A 17,163-nucleotide genomic window follows, 5' to 3' on the forward strand; every position below is an offset into this window, starting at 1 on the left:
TCCTGGTTGTAGCCTCATGTTTGCAAAACTCACCCAACTACTCCCACTACAGAATTGAAGCCATGGCATGCAATGACTACAGGAGGAAATCAATTTACAGAAACATCTTAATGTAAAGTTCAGGTGCCTGATTGAAGAGGTGAAACCAACATGTGGTCATTTAAGAAAAGAGATCTCGAAGGACTACACAAGTAGTTCCTTTGTCCAGTTATTGATAAGGGTACAAGAAGCAGTTATCTTTTTCAGAAAACAGGCAATCGGTTTGAGAGAACAAAGATTCCTAAAGGACATGATAGCTTATAATTAATTACTTCTCCACTACTCACTCATTAGTATATCAAACTATAATTTTCTTGATTCTGGATACATGGCCAGAAAAAGTGAAAAGAATGTTGATTTCAATGGGAAATCCACCTCAAAGAAGAAAAGTAAAAATGGGGTGAAAACTAACATATTAAGAAATCCATAAACAAGTACACGACTCTTTATAACAAAAGAGATAAAGAATTCTGTCAAAACACTTCTCCCATCACAATTAAAAACTTGCAAGCATCTTTCTTTTTAAAAATGCATGATCAATCATAGGAATTTATCCCCAATGGTTTGGAAATGAAAGCAGGAAATACAACTATAGATCTACTATAACAACCCGCTTTCAGAACTTTTCCAATTCATAACACCCCTCTTTGTGAGACTGGTTGAGTTGGCAAGGCCAATTAACAAAAAGGTGCCAGCTGTTTTTCTCGTTTTCAGATTCTGACATTTTTAGCCCTCTTATTGAAAAACATAAATAAAGTGTTATATCACTTAGCATGAAATCTTTGCCTGCAAAGAAAGTGAATATTTGTGAACTCTAAGACTAGAGAGGCTCTTAAAGGATACCTAGTTGCCCCCAAGGTTGCAACTGTCACACCTGCTCCAAATCTTAAACCTGGGAACTCTGCTTACCTCCTTCACTTAGAGCTTTTATAATATATCTAAGTTCAAAGACGACAGCTCGAATGCTTTCTTGTGACAACAAAAGACATTTGAATTTATGTATCTACTACCTAGTTAGTTGGAACACAATTGGGTTACTGTTAATTCTGGAAGTGGAAAAAAATATTTTTTTGTTTAGGTTTCCAGTGTGCATTTAAAGATACACAACCTCTGAGAGAAATTACGTCAAGGTTAACCTAAAATCAAGAGCAGGCAACATGCCTTACGGTGCGTTACAACATCTTGCAAAAGTAAACAAAGCCATATGCTCTTAGTCACATGGCCACAAGTACAGAAGTCAAGGGAATATATAGTGTGTTTAAGGCAAGCATATTTATACTCCAAGAAAGGAACATCTATTTCACCCTGCACCACTTCTCTCAGCAAGCCAGTGTGAGCCAGAAAGGGTAGGGCGGAATCAGAAAGAGGTGGATCTAAAGCAGGGACAGCGGAGTGGATGGGATAGAGAGCACCAGAATCCAGCCTCCCTCTTGATCCACCCTACCTAGAACTAGTGAGGAAGCGCCAGGCTTATATTGCAAGATGAGCCAGGAAACCCAAAAGCAGCGATGAAGAGCCAGGAATGGGGGGCGAGGGGAGGAGTCGGCGAACTCTCCGACACGTCCTCAAGACAGACCGCCAAGCTTGAGGCCTGCGGCCACCCACCCACCCATCCTACAGCCACCAGCCTTGACCCAGGGAGTCCGGAGCCTCCCAGGTGCAGGACGCATGCGCACGTTGACACTGCACACGCCACGAAGCCGCCGCCCACCCTCCGCCGACATCCAGCGCAAACTGCGGCAGGCCCCACGCCGCCTCTTGCCAGAGCAGGGCCTCGGAGCCCCGCAGCCACGGACGCCGCTCGCCAGGCCTTGGTCGTGGGCATCACCTCGGTCCAGACCTTTGGGCTCACACCTTCCGCTGACGTGCAAGCGCCGCAGACCCTGAGACGTTTCTTTAGATCAGGGCGCCGCCGGCGTACACCGAACTTGCTTCAGTTTAAGCTCAGCGCCTTCCTGGTTCTAGCGCCAGGCAGCTTCAGCCGAGATATCGAGTGCATCGATGGATGCTGCCAGGCGCTGGGAATGCCGAGGGAGTAGATTTTAACGCTGCCAATTTTTTGTTTGGCGTTTGTTTTGCGTGCCTGTTTATTTTGATTTTATTGTTACCAAAAGCAATAAAGGTGGGACTGGAGAGTGTTATTGTCTTAGTAGTCGTCGTTATCGTCATGGGTAATCAGTAAACAAATCTGCATCGTAGGAAGTTATGTTTATGACACCTACACGAAACAAAATTGGTTATCTCATGCTGGGGGAGGGGGAAACTCGCCCAACGATAATAAATCATGGGAGTGTGTCTGTATAGAGTCTTGTGTGATTAAATTGTAATGATTTATTTGCAAAAATGCATTAAAAGTCGGTGTTTCTTCTGCCCTGAAGGTGAAGGCACTCACAAGTTGAGTGCAAATTAGTTTCTCAGATTAAAGTAACTGGTTAGTAGAGGAATAGGAGAAACCTGCCTGAGGCGAGGCGGGGAGCGGTTTCTTCTGAAGGAGAAATCAAATTTATAGGTGTGTGGAGTTTTTTAATTTAAACCAATAGAAATTAAAGAGACTCAGCATTTTCTGTAACTCATACTACATAACTTATTTTTCCTTACGTGAAAATTATTTTTTCCTCATTTACGCTTAAGCAAAGCTAAAAAGATAAATTGTTGGCCTGGGTTTTGGTCGACTATGAGAACCAACTCATTCACCACTGCTAGATAACCAAGCTACAATTTTCCGCAGATATTTGAGATGGTAAAAAATCACCTCCACAATATATTTTTCATAAATAATGTACCTAAACTAGCCAATTTTGAGGCACCATTTTAAAACTTAACTACTACAACACTATGGGTATATTTTAAATAATTCAAAAGCTGGGGAAACCCTTGGGTCCTGAATTTTATTGGAACCTGTGTATCCGTCCACAGACTGTCAGCTGAGCTTTACCATAAATGCTTTTTTTTTTTTTACCAAAACTGTATTTTGAAATGTCCTATCTCTGGAAAATATTTGCTGTTTAATGAAACAAAATCATTGGAACTTTGTGAGCATTTATTAGTATATGATTTTATAACCTTGATTTTTTTTTTTAAAGTAAACTTCCTTTAGGCCAGTGGGAATCTGTGGTCAGACACTAAAGATTTCTCATAGCTCCATCTGTTATCAACACTACTATTCCTAAATATGCAATGAGCCAAAAAGCTGAGATCATGGGAAAATCTATTGGTTTGAATTACACAATAGTTGTGTCTGTGACTTCCCTGATTACCTTTAAAGTGGTCATCTTTCCCTCAAGCTCAGTAGATGAAATATGAATTCAAACCTAAAAGTCATGCTTAAAAAGGCAAACTAGTAGCTGGTGGGTCTCCTGATTCCTTGCCGACTTCCAACAGTGGTTATTTTTGAGTTATTTATGAATATGTATTTAACACCTCAGTTTGAGAGCACCTTGAGCACCATATCCACTTAGCTCACCCCATTACTGGCCTTTCTGCTAAATAATCTTAAAAACAGATTTTCATAAAGGACTAAAGTTTTTTGATTATTTTCCTCTGATAATATCAGAAAGTAGTTACACAGAGTAACCCAAGACTCAATGTAAAATTGTTTCTAAATTTGTATAACTTTGGAAACTTTGAGTATTTGAGTCCCTTTTGTGGTGTAACAAAACAAAAGCAAGTACTGATACAATGTATTAATACCTAAAAGCTATAGCTGTGGAAAAATTATAGACATTGATTCTCCTAAAAGTGGCAAAAAATGAAATGTTTTAGAAAGGCAAAACATTTCTAAAAAGCATGATATACATAATCCTTAAATTCACCAAATGTGAACATTTTAATATGAGTATTGTAGAATAACATAAGGTTATATCCAGCTTCTATTTACATCTATTTGAGAAACACTAATATATTAAGTTATAATTGTGTTCTCTTTTTACAAGTGTTTCAGATTGTTTTGACGGAACTTCTTAAATTATCTGCTAATTTGTTTTGATGCCTTAACCAATATATGGAAGATATACATATTAATGTTCCGTAATTCCTCTTATTTTTACTAAGAGTATTAGATCCAAAATAATGATCAAGTTACCTTTAACTTCCAGAAAGTCTGAATTAATATTCAGAGTACTTGAAAATGTCCCCTAAGCCACACTTAGGGGTATATTTGTTTACACACTTAAATATAACTTTTCATATGTAAATATTCTTTTGTGAGTATATATTTGCATAGCCACACTTCTCACAGCAAGCCCTGTCCGGCACAATACAGACAAATGACTCAGGAATATAGATGTTCCTCTAATGTAACAAACCGTTCCGATGAAAATAGACCAGAAATAGAATTTTAAATCGTTGCGGGGGGAGGGGAGGGAGAGAGAGAGAGAGAGAGAGAGAGAGAGAGAGAGAGGACGTTTACTCCTGGCGAGCGTCTCTTTTTTAGCACTCCGCAATAAATGAAATTAGACGAGGTACAAACTTAACGTCGATTTTTTTTTCAGACTCGAAGAGGGATAATCTCTTGTTTTTCAAATTAGTAAACAAACTCGGATGTTTCCCAAGATGCTAAAGAAGAAGTCCGGTAATTCATCATAGAGGGGTCCGGTTGCAAGGAGCAAGGGAGAAGGGTGGGAGTTCTGAGACCTCAGAGGGGAAAAGAACGAAGTCGAGCTGTCCTTGACCGGGCGCTAAGGAAACACTTTAAAATGAGATCTGTCAGCTAACAGCTGCTCGGGAAACTTGTTAAATCGACCGGTCCCTTTTAGCGGGGTCTGTCCATAGAGGAGTCAGCTAGGCTCCAGGACACGAATAATAGAGCGAATAACACGGACCGAGGGGCGAGGAACTTGGAGGAGAACCGGACTTAACCTGCCTGCGAGCCGGGAAGCTGCTAAGAGAAGCTGCGCGGGTCGGAGAAGGTGCAGACAACCCTGACTCTGGGCAGGATGATGCTGGGCGGTGGAGCTACTGCCCGCAGGGGTCGAGGGTGTGAGTGAGAGGCGGGGATGCAGGATTGGGATGCGGGCTCAGGATGCGAGAATGGGATGCGGGGCCTATAAACTGCTGGGCGATTGATGCAGGGCAGGGACGAGGAAAAGAAATGCGAAGCTGAGCAGTTGCGAGGCATCCTGACTCCAAGCAAGACTGTAGGGAAGGATGTAGTGTCGGGATACCAGACTGACTCTAAGAGCTGCGCACTTGTCAGTTTCCTCTTGGCCCCACCCCGCGGGGTCTATCCAGCTCCCCAGTGTTTAACTAAGTCGTGACACCAACGCAAAATCCACGCCTAATTAAATTAATTAGGGATTCTTGTCAATCCTGGATTAATGGCCAAGAGCATAGGCGGCAGGGGCTATCTGGAAACCTGAGCAGCCGGGGACCGGCCTCCTCTCCCCGCCCCCTCCAGTCCCCCTGTGCTGCCCTACCACTCCAGCCCCAGACCGCCCGAACTCTAATCTCTCTCTCTCTCTCTCTCTCTCTCTCTCTCTCTCTCTCTCTCTCTCTCTCTCTCTCTCTCTCTCTCCCCCCTTCTCCTTCTCCTTCTCCTTCTCCTTCTCCTTCTCCTTTTCCCCTCCCCAACCCCCGGTAGAGGCGCGACTGCTACCCGGGAAGGGGGCTCACTCCGAGTTGCGCGGGGAGGTAATTTACTCAGAACAAGGGGCCGCCTTTAGGAAGTATAAATAGTGAGACTTCAAGCGCAGCGTCGCTATCAGATCTGAACTCTCCGCAGGAAGAATTGTCAAAGATCTTAACATTGAACAAGCGCGCTCCGGCAGGGAAGCATCAGTTCCCATTTCCCTCCGGCGGCCCCCGCCCCTTTTCTTCTCCTCCTCCTCCTCCCTCTCCTCCTCCTCACCCTTCTCCCCCTCCTCCTCTTCTTCCTCCTCCTCCTCTTCTTACTTCTTTTGCTCCTACTTCTCCTCCTCTTTCTTCCTTCTTCTCCTCTTTTTCTTCTTCTTCCTCCTCCTCTCTCTCCTCCCCCACCTCCTGTCCCATTGATGTGTTATTATTGGGGGGGCTGGAGCAGTAAAAAAAGGAGGAGGAAAAAAAGAGCGGGGCTCGGCTGGCAGAGGTTGAGCGCCGGGTTGACGTGCGGCGGCGATGGAAGAACTTACGGCGTTCGTCTCCAAGTCTTTTGACCAGAAAGTGAAGGAGAAGAAGGAGGCGATCACGTACCGGGAGGTGCTGGAGAGCGGGCCGCTGCGCGGGGCCAAGGAGCCGACCGGCTGCACCGAGGCCGGCCGCGACGACCGCAGCAGCCCGGCAGTCCGGGCGGCCGGCGGAGGCGGCGGCGGAGGAGGCGGAGGCGGAGGCGGAGGAGGCGGAGGAGGTGTAGGAGGAGGAGGAGCAGGCGGAGGAGCTGGAGGAGGGCGCTCTCCCGTCCGGGAGCTGGACATGGGCGCTGCCGAGAGAAGCAGGGAGCCGGGCAGCCCGCGACTGACGGAGGGTAACGACCTGACTGACCCCGGGCAACGGTTCCCCTTCCCTCCTTCCTGACTCTTCTCGGGCGGGAGAGGACTCCGAGGCCCAGCGGGGAGGGGAGAGGGACGCGGAGAGGGCCCTGGACCCCAGCTTTGTAAGCTGGAGTGATAGTGGAAGGGTGGGGGTCCGGTGGTATGCTCGGTCGTGGGTGGGGTCCTAGTGTGTTGTTGGGGAGGAAGCGTGTGGGATTTGTGCGCGCCCTTCCCAGATGTTCCCATTCCATCGAAATGCATTTTTCACCAGCCGGAGGATGGGCCCGCAGCCCGGTTGGCCCGCAGGCGAACGTGGAAGTTCGCAGGGCCGGGCTGCAGGAGGGGGTGCTGGACCGGACGGCGGGACTAAAGCTAGCCTCTAGCAAGGAGTTTGCAGGGAGGGAGAAGGGGAGAGGTGGATAGCTCGCCTCGTGTTTGGGGCCGCCAAGATCCCTCGAACTCCGCAGAGACCCTGAATCTTTGGATCTTAGGGGCCAAAACTTCCCATTCTCTTTGAAGGTAGAAGGAAGCCAACGAAAGCTAGGGTCCAGGCTACGCTGCTTCTCCCCGGCGAGGCGTTTCGGTTTCTTGGTGTGTTGGGGGCGGGGACGGGGAGGTGGGGATCTATATTTACACAATTCCTTTAGTGTTTTCAATCACCCAGTACTCGGTTCTCTTAGAGCAAAAATCCTTTGGTGCTAGCGCAGTGTTAGGAAATGTCTTTATCTCAATGGCAGAGCATCCTATAACAATTCAAAGGAGTTCAACAATAAAATTAATTTGGCACTTGGTGCCTGCAGTAACTGGTGTACTGCCATATTTTTCCAATTAAGAAAATATGTGGCATGTGTGGAATCACATATTTAAGCAAGCAATTAAGTTGTTTATAACACGGTCTGTTCCTGTTTAGATCATTAATTGGAAATTTGGGGACAAAAATAGAGATTTTATTAAGTCTATTGATCAACTTGAAATTTGGACATCTCTTTGAAGCCCCAAAACTTTGAGTGGCATCCACTGTGTAGACGACATGTAAGAGACAAAGCCTTCCCACCTCATTGGCAGCATCTGAAGGATGTGTTTTCATATTTTAATTCCAGTACAATATCAGTAAAAATACTTTGCTATTAAATTGGTTCATAATGTTCACTCTAATGTTATCCACTTCCTTCCTAAAGAAGGGACAAATGTCCACAAAACGAACTCTGAGAACTAGAAAATACGGCAATACTTAAGATCACGGTAGCTAGTAATGCCCCGCAGGGCCGAGATCTAGCGACTCTTCTTCCTCCAAACCAGCACCAGGTCTTCCTAAATTTGTAAAATGGTGGAATTACTGTCAAGGTGCCCAGCTCAGCCTTCCGGCCTTGAGTCCACAACTACAGGCCCGAACTACAGGTTCGCCAGCGCGCTTGACGGCGAGGTTCAGATCTGAACCCCAGGCAGACGCAGTTCCTGGGACTGTTGATTTCCAAGCTCAGGACAAGTACTAATTTCTCTGCAGACCGGCTCTTCCGGAAATGATTTTTAACACCCATGCTGGCCTGGATCCTGCGCTGGAAAGAACTGCAAACAGTCTGTACTATCTAAACTCAGCTTTGACTCCTTAAAAACCGGAGTCTCTGGTTCGGGCGCAGCGTATAAAGGTTCCAGGGCGATATACATACGGTGACTATATGCTCACACTAGAAGAGCTCCTGTTTTTAAAGGGAGGAGAAGGACAGGACAGTGGCAACGGATGTGTGCAAACCCAGAGCAGAAAAATGCATATTTTATTAAACATCCGAGCTGCTGGTTGCATGAAAAGGCTTTGAGCAACCAATAGAAACCGAGGATCGCGAATATTCCGCTTGAACCTGTTGATCTCTGTGGGTTAAGCGTTTAGGGTCGAGTCTGCGTTTCCACGAGGGAGGGCGAAGAGAGAACAGAGAGAGCGGTTGCTTTCGCCCGCCACCGGAGGCTGGTTTTCCGCCTCCTGCCTTCTGGCCCGGCGTGGGCGGCGAGCCCTTCGGGCCGCCAACATGGTGTGGGCGCCTGTGCTCGTGAGACCCCGGTCGGACAGGGCGAACGGAGATTACCTGGCTGCCCAGGGTACCTTATGCAGGGTTTGGCCCGAGCCCAGGGGCAGCGAGGGGTGTCTGCGGATGCGGCTCCCTGTGCAGCACAACACCGGAGTCTGTTTCTCTCGCTGATACCCTTCGGCCCAATTGTTCCTAAATTAGACCAGCAAGTTTGCAGTAGGCAGAGAGCCGGAGGTGGTGAGAGCTGGCCTGAGAACGAGTCAGCCTTCTGGGAATGGCCGGTGTGAGAGGCCAGTGGGTGGCCTTGCCGCGCCCTTACGTCCAGACCTTGCTCTGTGAGAGGCCTGGCGCTGCGCCTTTGATTTCTGGGAGTGCTCGGGAGAAAGTGAGTGCGAAAGTGAGTGGAAAGCATTTGGCGTTTGCTGGGGAAGGCCGGGAACTGTGGGGTGGACAGTGAGTCGAGTTACGTTTGCGGAGGAGGTGGGTGGTTGACTGCCCACCTTGCCCCAGGCGGCTGCTCACACTTGACCTTTGCGCTTCTCCGGGATATTCTTCCTCCGAGTGGGGTGAGAAGCCGGATCAGGATTCCACGAGGGGGAACGATTCTCTATCCTTTTTTGCGACAAATCTGGTAACGGGATTTGCTGTGCTGTTTTTGTCCGTGTGTGTGTGTGTGTGTGTGTGTGTTCGTGTGTGTGTGTGCATGGATGCACGTGTGGCCCCGCTGGGGTGCCCCCTCCAGTGTCCCCGGAGCTGAAAGATCGCAAAGAGGATGCGAAAGGGATGGAGGACGAAGGCCAGACCAAAATCAAGCAGAGGCGAAGTCGGACCAATTTCACCCTGGAACAACTCAATGAGCTGGAGAGGCTTTTTGACGAGACCCACTATCCCGACGCCTTCATGCGAGAGGAACTGAGCCAGCGACTGGGCCTGTCGGAGGCCCGAGTGCAGGTACCCAGCTGCCAGGAGGTCGAGGGCCCAAGGAGCAGAGAGAGCCTGGGGTTGGAAAGAGGCTTGGGGAACAGACTCGGGAGGTGGCGGTTCTAGTGTCTGGCGTAAGATGAGAAGGAAAGAGATATCTTTACTGGAGGTCTTATTTTCCAAAGTAGATCTTAGTCCTATAGCACTCCCCTCCCTTTTTTTTTCCATCCTAACATATGTTCCCAGAAGAAGAAAGCTGTGCTGGGCTTTCTCCCAGAGTTTCTATAAACCACACCCCCCTCGCCTCGCGCTGGCTTTAATGTGGTTTAATCCTAATGGGCCTACTTTTATAAGGCTTAAAAAAAATCCCACAGAAAACGTTTTATCTCTGGATGCCTTGAAAGTTCCAAGGAGTATTTTGCTCTCTGGAGTTTGATTTCCTTGAAGGTCTGCTCTGCAGGGTCTAGGTTTGTCAAGCGGATATCCCAATTAGGTTTATAGATGTTCAGACTATAAAGAAAATTAGTAACTGTTAAGTGCAGAAATTTACAGTCTGCTGTTAGCGGTCGATCTCAAACTGTGTGTGAAATAGTGGAGAAATAAACGCATTTTGGCCACTCTTTGTTCATTTGTTTAACCAAGGCAACAAAACTGACCCTAAAGAAATTAGATTTTAAAACAAACCACATATCTTAGTATTTATATTTCCAAAACCTGCCCCCCCCCCCCCAGCACGTGCCATACCCAATGAAGTTAGGATTGAAACACATTTTCTTTATTGGTCGTGGAGGCAAATGTAATAGCAAAAATAGGCTTTGGGATCATTTAAAGGAGCAAGTTGTGTACTTTCACATACACATATCCTTCTGGCTTTACGGGGAACAAATGTAAATATTTCAGATTATATTTCCGCTCAAATAATAAAATAGAATAAAATGATAGTCATTATTTGTTTGAACACATGGAGCAGTTTTAGGCCCGCACATCTGCAGCTGTTACAAAGTATCGCTGTAACAGATACTCCCTTGGTCTCTGGGCACAGAGACCACCATCTGTAGCGAACTATGCACAATTCTTAAGGGGCTTCCCGCATCTTGTAATAGGATCAGGAAAAAAAAAAAAAAAAAAAAAAAACCCAGAGCAGTCACGTTTAAGAGGAAAAGTAATAATAGGCTGCCTTGGTCATCACAGCATCAGCAGCAGAGCCTTCCTTTTTAAGCCTCTCCTGCTTTGCTCTGTGCACTGAGATCTCCACAGGCTCAGCAACCCCTTAAAAACATGATGATAATTATTACAGTTATGATTATTAGTATCTTAATTCCAACTCTTCTAGAGGAAAAAAAGGCAAGAAGCCTCAGGCCATGTGAATTACACAAAGGACACCATCCTGGCACATAATCCACCCTCTATTATACTAAATAGCAGAGAAATTTTTGAAGATTTACATTGACTGTAACACTTGCTTTCAAAAACATACCAATAAAAGCTCTGAAGCAGTATTTTTACTTTAATGGGATTTTTAAAACTTTAATTTGTGAGTCAATCAATATACTTTATTATTGAAAGTGGAATACAAAAGCAAGCTTTATTTGAATTTTTAAAAATCTGTCATACTGCCTGTAAAAGTTGTCAAGTTTAAGCAGGTAACATCCAGGAGAACAAAGTACCTAAGAGTTACTCGCTTTATACATACTTCATTCTCCTTTCGCTGAATGCTCTTCTTTTTTTCTCTTAAGAAGTGTACTTTATTGTTGTTTCATACTTTTATTTACATTTTAGTTATTTTCTAGATGTTTTCCTACTATCCTAACTGCAAGCAGTGACTTTTTCTAAAGAAGCAAATTAGATTATCATGATAATAGTGCACAATTATTCTGCTACTGTGTTTCACTCTGCTGCACAGAGGAACAGAGAAATTCTAAACTTCTTTGTAGTGAGGCTTTTATGACACTAATTACCTCTCCCCAATCCTTACAACTCCTTCTCCCCAAAAGAGTTATTATTGCTCTGGTGTTTGGTTTTTCTTTAGATGAAGCTAATTAACATTAAAGGCTATTAGTGAGCACATCCTTCTCAGGTCTTAACTGGGCAAATATCTAAACACATTATCATATTGGTATCAGGTACCAAGTAGAGTTTTAGGCCATAGGGACTCTGTTATGTGAAAAGATGAAATCAGGACTAATAGTAATGTATCTTGCAAAAGTCTATAAAATCTATCTTTCTATTTCTGTAGTTAATTTACATGTTTACCTTTGGAAATTGAGGCTGTTTTATACAATTCAAAGATTGCTTGCTATATCTCCCAGTTCTTATCTAAACCACGACTCTTTTCTCTTTGCACTCTTGTAATTAAAAAAAATTTTTAGTCATAATATCTAGGTTTTATTTTTTTTTCTCCCTCCAACCTATAGGTTTGGTTTCAAAATCGAAGAGCTAAATGTAGAAAACAAGAAAATCAACTCCATAAAGGTATGCTTCTTATACAAGGAACATTTGAAAGTCTGAGCAAAGAGATAAGTAGTGAATATTACTATTACAATGACAGAAAAAAGAAACCTCAAAAATGACAATAGTTCTTAACTTAATAATCCTCAAAGGCTGTTAATGGAGTCCTAAAGTTTGGGAGTAAGTTATATTTATTTAAATTTTGGATGCAGTTTAGAAAGATAATAGTCCAATTTCAAAGTAATTAGTTCTATCTTATACCATTTGGAACCCTGAAAAATGCTACAAATGTTAACCTCACATTATTTTTCTTTTGTACTTTTTACAGGTGTTCTCATAGGGGCCGCCAGCCAGTTTGAAGCTTGTAGAGTCGCACCCTATGTCAACGTAGGTGCTTTAAGGATGCCATTTCAGCAGGCAAGTACAGTATAGTTTCAAGCTGTTTTCAAATATAAAAATACCTGACTGTTTGCTTGACCTGTTGAACATCACCTATCTCTGAGCCCAGATGTCAATGTCTGCACAGTTGGATAATCTATTTTGAGATGATATAGTGGACCCACTACCCTTTAAAAACTTATACAGCATTAAGGGCCTGAATACCTACTCCCTTCTGTCCTCATAGGAAACCCTGAAGAGGCCTGGGGGCAGTAACTGGCCCTTTAAAAATACACTAAAGGTCGCCCTTAGAGAGAGAGGAAGGAAAAGTCTTTTGATTAAGATTTTGTCAAATCCAATACAGAGATTAGTCTTAAGGTATTTCTAAGGCAACCCTCAGATACTTTTGTAGGTATTTTCTACCTCTTAGTCACATTAAATAACTCTGACAGAAGAAAAATAAACACACACGAGTACTCCCAGCTCATACTTTCATTTTTTCTTTCTTTTGTTTTTAAATCTGTTTCTGCAAACAAAGCTTCATCTCTGGTAAAGAGAGAAGTCTTGGTCTTCCCAGGGCTGCCTTGCCTTTGCAAACCCTAAGCCATAAAGAAACCTTTAAGAGTGTATTTTAAAAGGACAGCCTGCAGCAATGATTTAATCCTGGGAAATCCCAGTGCTCTGAACTCCCCGCTCTCCAAGCCTGAGGGTGATATCCTTTCCCAACCAGTATCTGACCTTCCCCATCCTCAGCCAGGACCCCTGCTTGGCATGGCTGTGATGTCATGAATTAGCTCTCAGTCTCCAGTGACTTGGACAGGGTGACACATAGGTGTGCCCATGAATTGAGACTCAGTGTCAGGGAGATCTTAGCTCTCTTGGTGCCACAGGACTCTGGCATCCTAATGCTGGGCTTTGGAAACAAGGGAGAATGACTGAAGAAAGAGAGAGGGGTGACTTTAAAAGGAGACCTTTACCGCTCAAAAGGTAATCTTTGGGCCAGCAGCAACAAAACTGTCTGGGAGATTGTTAGAAATTCAGAATCTCAGGCCCCAACCTAGACCTTCTGAATCAGAATCTGAATTTTAACGAGATCCCTGGGTAATTCTTATGGCAGTAAAGGTTAGAAGTACCGACTCACAATTGTGCCTGTTGTGGGGAAGATGGAATAACTTCCCTGAATAACATAAAAAAGTTGCGTAGTTTGCTTGTTGGTACTCCGTTGTTTTGGTAGTGGGGTAAGAGATGCATGGCAGCATCAGGAGAAGAGGGTAAGGATCCTCACCCACAGTCTTTCCAATATACCATTTCAGCCCAGTTCCCAAGGGAGACGGCCACATTCCTGCAGAAGGGGGTTCCCAGGGTGCAGGGAAATAAACCTACCCCAACTGAGTTTCGGAGACCCAGGGGGCAGTGGAGTATCCATGTGGAACCCCAGATTCAGCAACAGGCTGAGAAGGTCACTGTCGGAACAAGATGCGCAGCCAAATGCCCTCTCCCCGTGCCCAAACACAACCCAACTCTCTCTCTGGCCAAGCTGGACGCCGTTAATGCTCTGTTTCTATTCTGTTGTCACCCTAGGATAGTCATTGCAACGTGACGCCCTTGTCCTTTCAGGTTCAGGCGCAGCTGCAGCTGGACAGCGCTGTGGCGCACGCGCACCACCACCTGCATCCGCACCTGGCCGCGCACGCGCCCTACATGATGTTCCCAGCGCCGCCCTTCGGACTGCCGCTCGCCACGCTGGCCGCGGATTCGGCTTCCGCCGCCTCGGTAGTCGCGGCGGCAGCAGCCGCCAAGACCACCAGCAAGAACTCCAGCATCGCCGATCTCAGACTGAAAGCCAAAAAGCACGCCGCAGCCTTGGGTCTGTGATGCCAACGCCAGCACCAATGTCGCGCCTCCTCCGCGGCACTCAGCCTACACGCCCTCCGCGCCCCGCTGCTTCTCCGTTACCCCTTTCAGACTTCAAGAGCCGGCCCTCTTTCCTCCTCACTGACCATCCCTTGTTCCCTTTCGCATCCTGGACTCGGAAAGGCAGACTCCACGCAGGACCAGGGATCTCACGAGGCACCCAGGCGCTGTGGCTCCTGCCCGTTTTCCTACCCGAGGGCCTAGAATTCGGTTTTGTAGGAGCGGGTTTGGGGGAGTCAGGAGAGAGACTGGACAGGGGAGTGCTGGAACCGCGGAGTTTGGCTCACCGCAAAGCAGCAACGATGGACTCTTGCATAGAAAAAAAAAATCTTGTTAACAAAAAAATGAGCAAACAAAAACATTGAAAGACCGGAGAGAAAAAGAGAAAGGGAACTTATTACTATTTGGCAGAAGCTGAAATTGGAGAACCAAGGAGCAAAAACAAATTTTAAAATTAAAGTATTTTATACATTTTAAAATATGGAAAAACAACCCAGACGAATCTCGAGAGAATGTGGGGGAGTTACCAACTTAAATGTGTGTTTTTAAAAATGCGCTAAGAAGGCAAAGCAGAAAGAAGAGGTATACTTATTTGAAAAACTAAGATGAAAAAAGTGCGCAGCTGGGAAGTTCACAGGTTTTGAAACTGACCTTTTTCTGCGAAGTTCACGTTAATACGAGAAATTTGATAAGAGAGGCGGGCCTCCTTTTACGTTGAATCAGATGCTTTGAGTTTAAACCCACCATGTATGGGAGAGCAAGAAAAGAGAAAATATTAAAACGAGGAGAGAAAAAAATAATATTAACACAAAAAGATGCCACAGACAATGATTTCTCTGAGAAATTATTATGGCAAAACTGTCCGGACTGCTGACAGTAAATTCCGGTTTGCATGTTACTTGTATTCCATTGATGGTGTGTCTCCTCCCACCCCCTTATCTCCCATGCACTCACTCCATTTTCATCTTCACTATGAAAAACAATACCAAAAGCGTCTGGAAATTGATACCTATATCCATATATATATATATATATATATATTTGCCCTGTCTTCGATCCTGGGGAACAAAAGAAAAAAGTCAGAAAGGGAAAAAATTACACTCATTGTCCTAAGAAGACAGAGGTGGGCAGAACATGTGGGGAAAGGAAAAAGAAAACAAGACCACCAAATGAAATAATGAAGGTGCAGCGCCTTGCTGTGCCAGACACAGTAGGCGCTCAATGAATGTTAGTTCCCACCATTCCCCTTTTCTTGTGTTCCTTCTTGTTGGTTTCCGGAAGTCCTATTTGAAGACAGTGTTTATTTCCCCCTCTCTATCCCGTCAAATTCACCTTAAATAACACCCAGCTAGATACAGGCACTAGGTTTGTGTAAGATATGTTGATACACACGAACAAAGTTTATTTTGGCTATAATGTGTGAACTGACTTTCAACATTTGCATTTTATCTCACAAAGGTGTATCTATTCAAGTAACTTTTTTTGTTTTTTGTTTTTTTGGTTTTTTTTGGTTGTTTGTTTCAATTCATGTAGCTGTTTAAACTGGGATACTTTGGACTAAGCCAATCTGTATCCCAATTCGCTGGCAAGCCTAAGTTTGTGGGGTTTTGTTTTTGTTTTTATTTTACCTTCTAATTTACAAGAAAGAGGAAAAGCTCTTCTAACTGAACTTTGGTATGCGGTTGAGCTTTGTAACTATTTGTTCTCCATGAAAACAAAATTATTTATATTTGACATATTTTTTCTAGTGTATTAAGTTATTTTAAACAAAAGATGTTATCTCATGACGTGTTGTCAGTACAAAATGTGTCGCCTCCACTTCTGTTAAACCTTTTAAATAAGTGCCAAGTTATAATTGAAGACACTTTGCGATCAATTGAATGAAAATATCGTTTCATTTGATGGGGTTCGTGTCATCTTTGTTCCTGTTACTATTAAAATATCCGGGATAGTCTTTCCCTTTTCCCTTTTGATTAATGCGTATCACTCTCTCGAATATACCAACTTGGAAAAGCGCTTGCCTCTGCTCTTACGTGCTGCAGTCAAGGGGCAGTAAGAAGGATGGCTGTGTGGCTGTCCCTAGCGCTGAGCGCATTTCTCGCCGCCGGCCCCCTCCGTTTTATCCACCCAGCATAGAAACAGGGTTATACCAAATTAATGAAAGAACAGATAATAAGTAAAATAACATAGGATAGAGTAACTTCCTTCCCCAAGATGGACTCTTGGTATTCATTTTGCTATAATTTCAACCTTTATCTTGGGACACTTTTGGGAGGAAGGAAAGAGGGATCCTGCGGTGTGAAATCAACCTAGGTTTGGTATGGCATAATCGACAACCAGTACCAGTTCGTTGACCCTCTCTGGAGCGGGGCAGGTACTGACTTCAGAGCGGGAAAAGAGCCGCAAAGGCGGGCCGGCGAGGGCACTGTGAAGGGCGGATTCCCCATCTGACACTCCTGTTTAGGGTTGGCTGAAGCAGCTTCTTCGTTGGTTAAATTTAGAAGGTGGAAGCCGGAATCGGGTTTAGGAAAAGCCTGGCCTTGAAAATAATGAGGAGCTCTCTCTCCCCGTGTCGTAGCCCCCTTCTTCTGGAAGAAATCCCACTAGTAAAGCCCAAAGGTGCTGCCTGTGTGGGGATAGATGGAGACTTTGAAGACTCGGCCCTGACCAGGTCCGAGACAGGAACTTTCTTTTCCGCGCGGGCTCTTGTGAAGACGGGACCTTCCGCGAAGACTGAAGTGTCCTGAGCGTCCCCTGAGACTCCCCACCCTCATTGTGGAGGGTGTGTAAAATCCCTGACAAAACCCCACATCCTCCAGCAGTGTTCCCCACCACCCCCACTTGGCCCTCTCCCAGGTCTGAGCTCCTGTTCAAAGCTGTTCCTCAACATAGACGTGAGCGATAGGTTTCTTTCTTTTAACTTTCAAAGACCACTGAACAGGATTTGGGCCGTATTCAGTGCGCAGGCCTTGCGGGTCTCCTGGTTGATGAACGTCGGT

The 17,163-nt window shown here is 45.1% G+C and overlaps 2 protein-coding genes across 3 annotated transcripts in view; one reads left to right on the plus strand and one right to left on the minus strand.

Annotated features, from left to right (window-relative positions):
- Positions 1–8,020, minus strand: part of RSRC1 (arginine and serine rich coiled-coil 1) — a 413,404-nt gene extending 405,384 nt beyond the window's left edge. The window contains exons 1-3 of the mRNA XM_073023806.1: positions 7,866–8,020; positions 6,755–7,106; positions 6,144–6,666 (exon numbers count right to left, since the gene is read on the minus strand). Coding sequence (XP_072879907.1) covers positions 6,144–6,666; positions 6,755–7,106; positions 7,866–8,020 — 1,030 coding nt within the window. The remainder of the gene's footprint in view (positions 1–6,143; positions 6,667–6,754; positions 7,107–7,865) is intronic.
- Positions 6,029–16,118, plus strand: SHOX2 (SHOX homeobox 2). Of its 2 annotated transcripts, none has more exons than XM_008008576.3 (5): positions 6,029–6,475; positions 9,246–9,454; positions 11,839–11,896; positions 12,201–12,289; positions 13,868–16,118. In XM_008008576.3, the coding sequence occupies exons 1-5, from the start codon at positions 6,130–6,132 to the stop codon at positions 14,123–14,125; spliced, it is 960 nt and encodes a 319-aa protein (XP_008006767.1). In that variant the 5' UTR covers positions 6,029–6,129; the 3' UTR covers positions 14,126–16,118. The 2 variants fall into 2 exon arrangements, with proteins under 2 accessions (XP_008006767.1, XP_072879593.1); XM_073023492.1 differs by having other exon boundaries at positions 13,832–14,241.
- The last annotated feature ends 1,045 nt before the right edge of the window (positions 16,119–17,163 follow it).

The sequence above is a fragment of the Chlorocebus sabaeus genome, chromosome 15 (genome assembly GCF_047675955.1).
Source record: "Chlorocebus sabaeus isolate Y175 chromosome 15, mChlSab1.0.hap1, whole genome shotgun sequence".
NCBI lineage: Eukaryota > Metazoa > Chordata > Mammalia > Primates > Cercopithecidae > Chlorocebus > Chlorocebus sabaeus.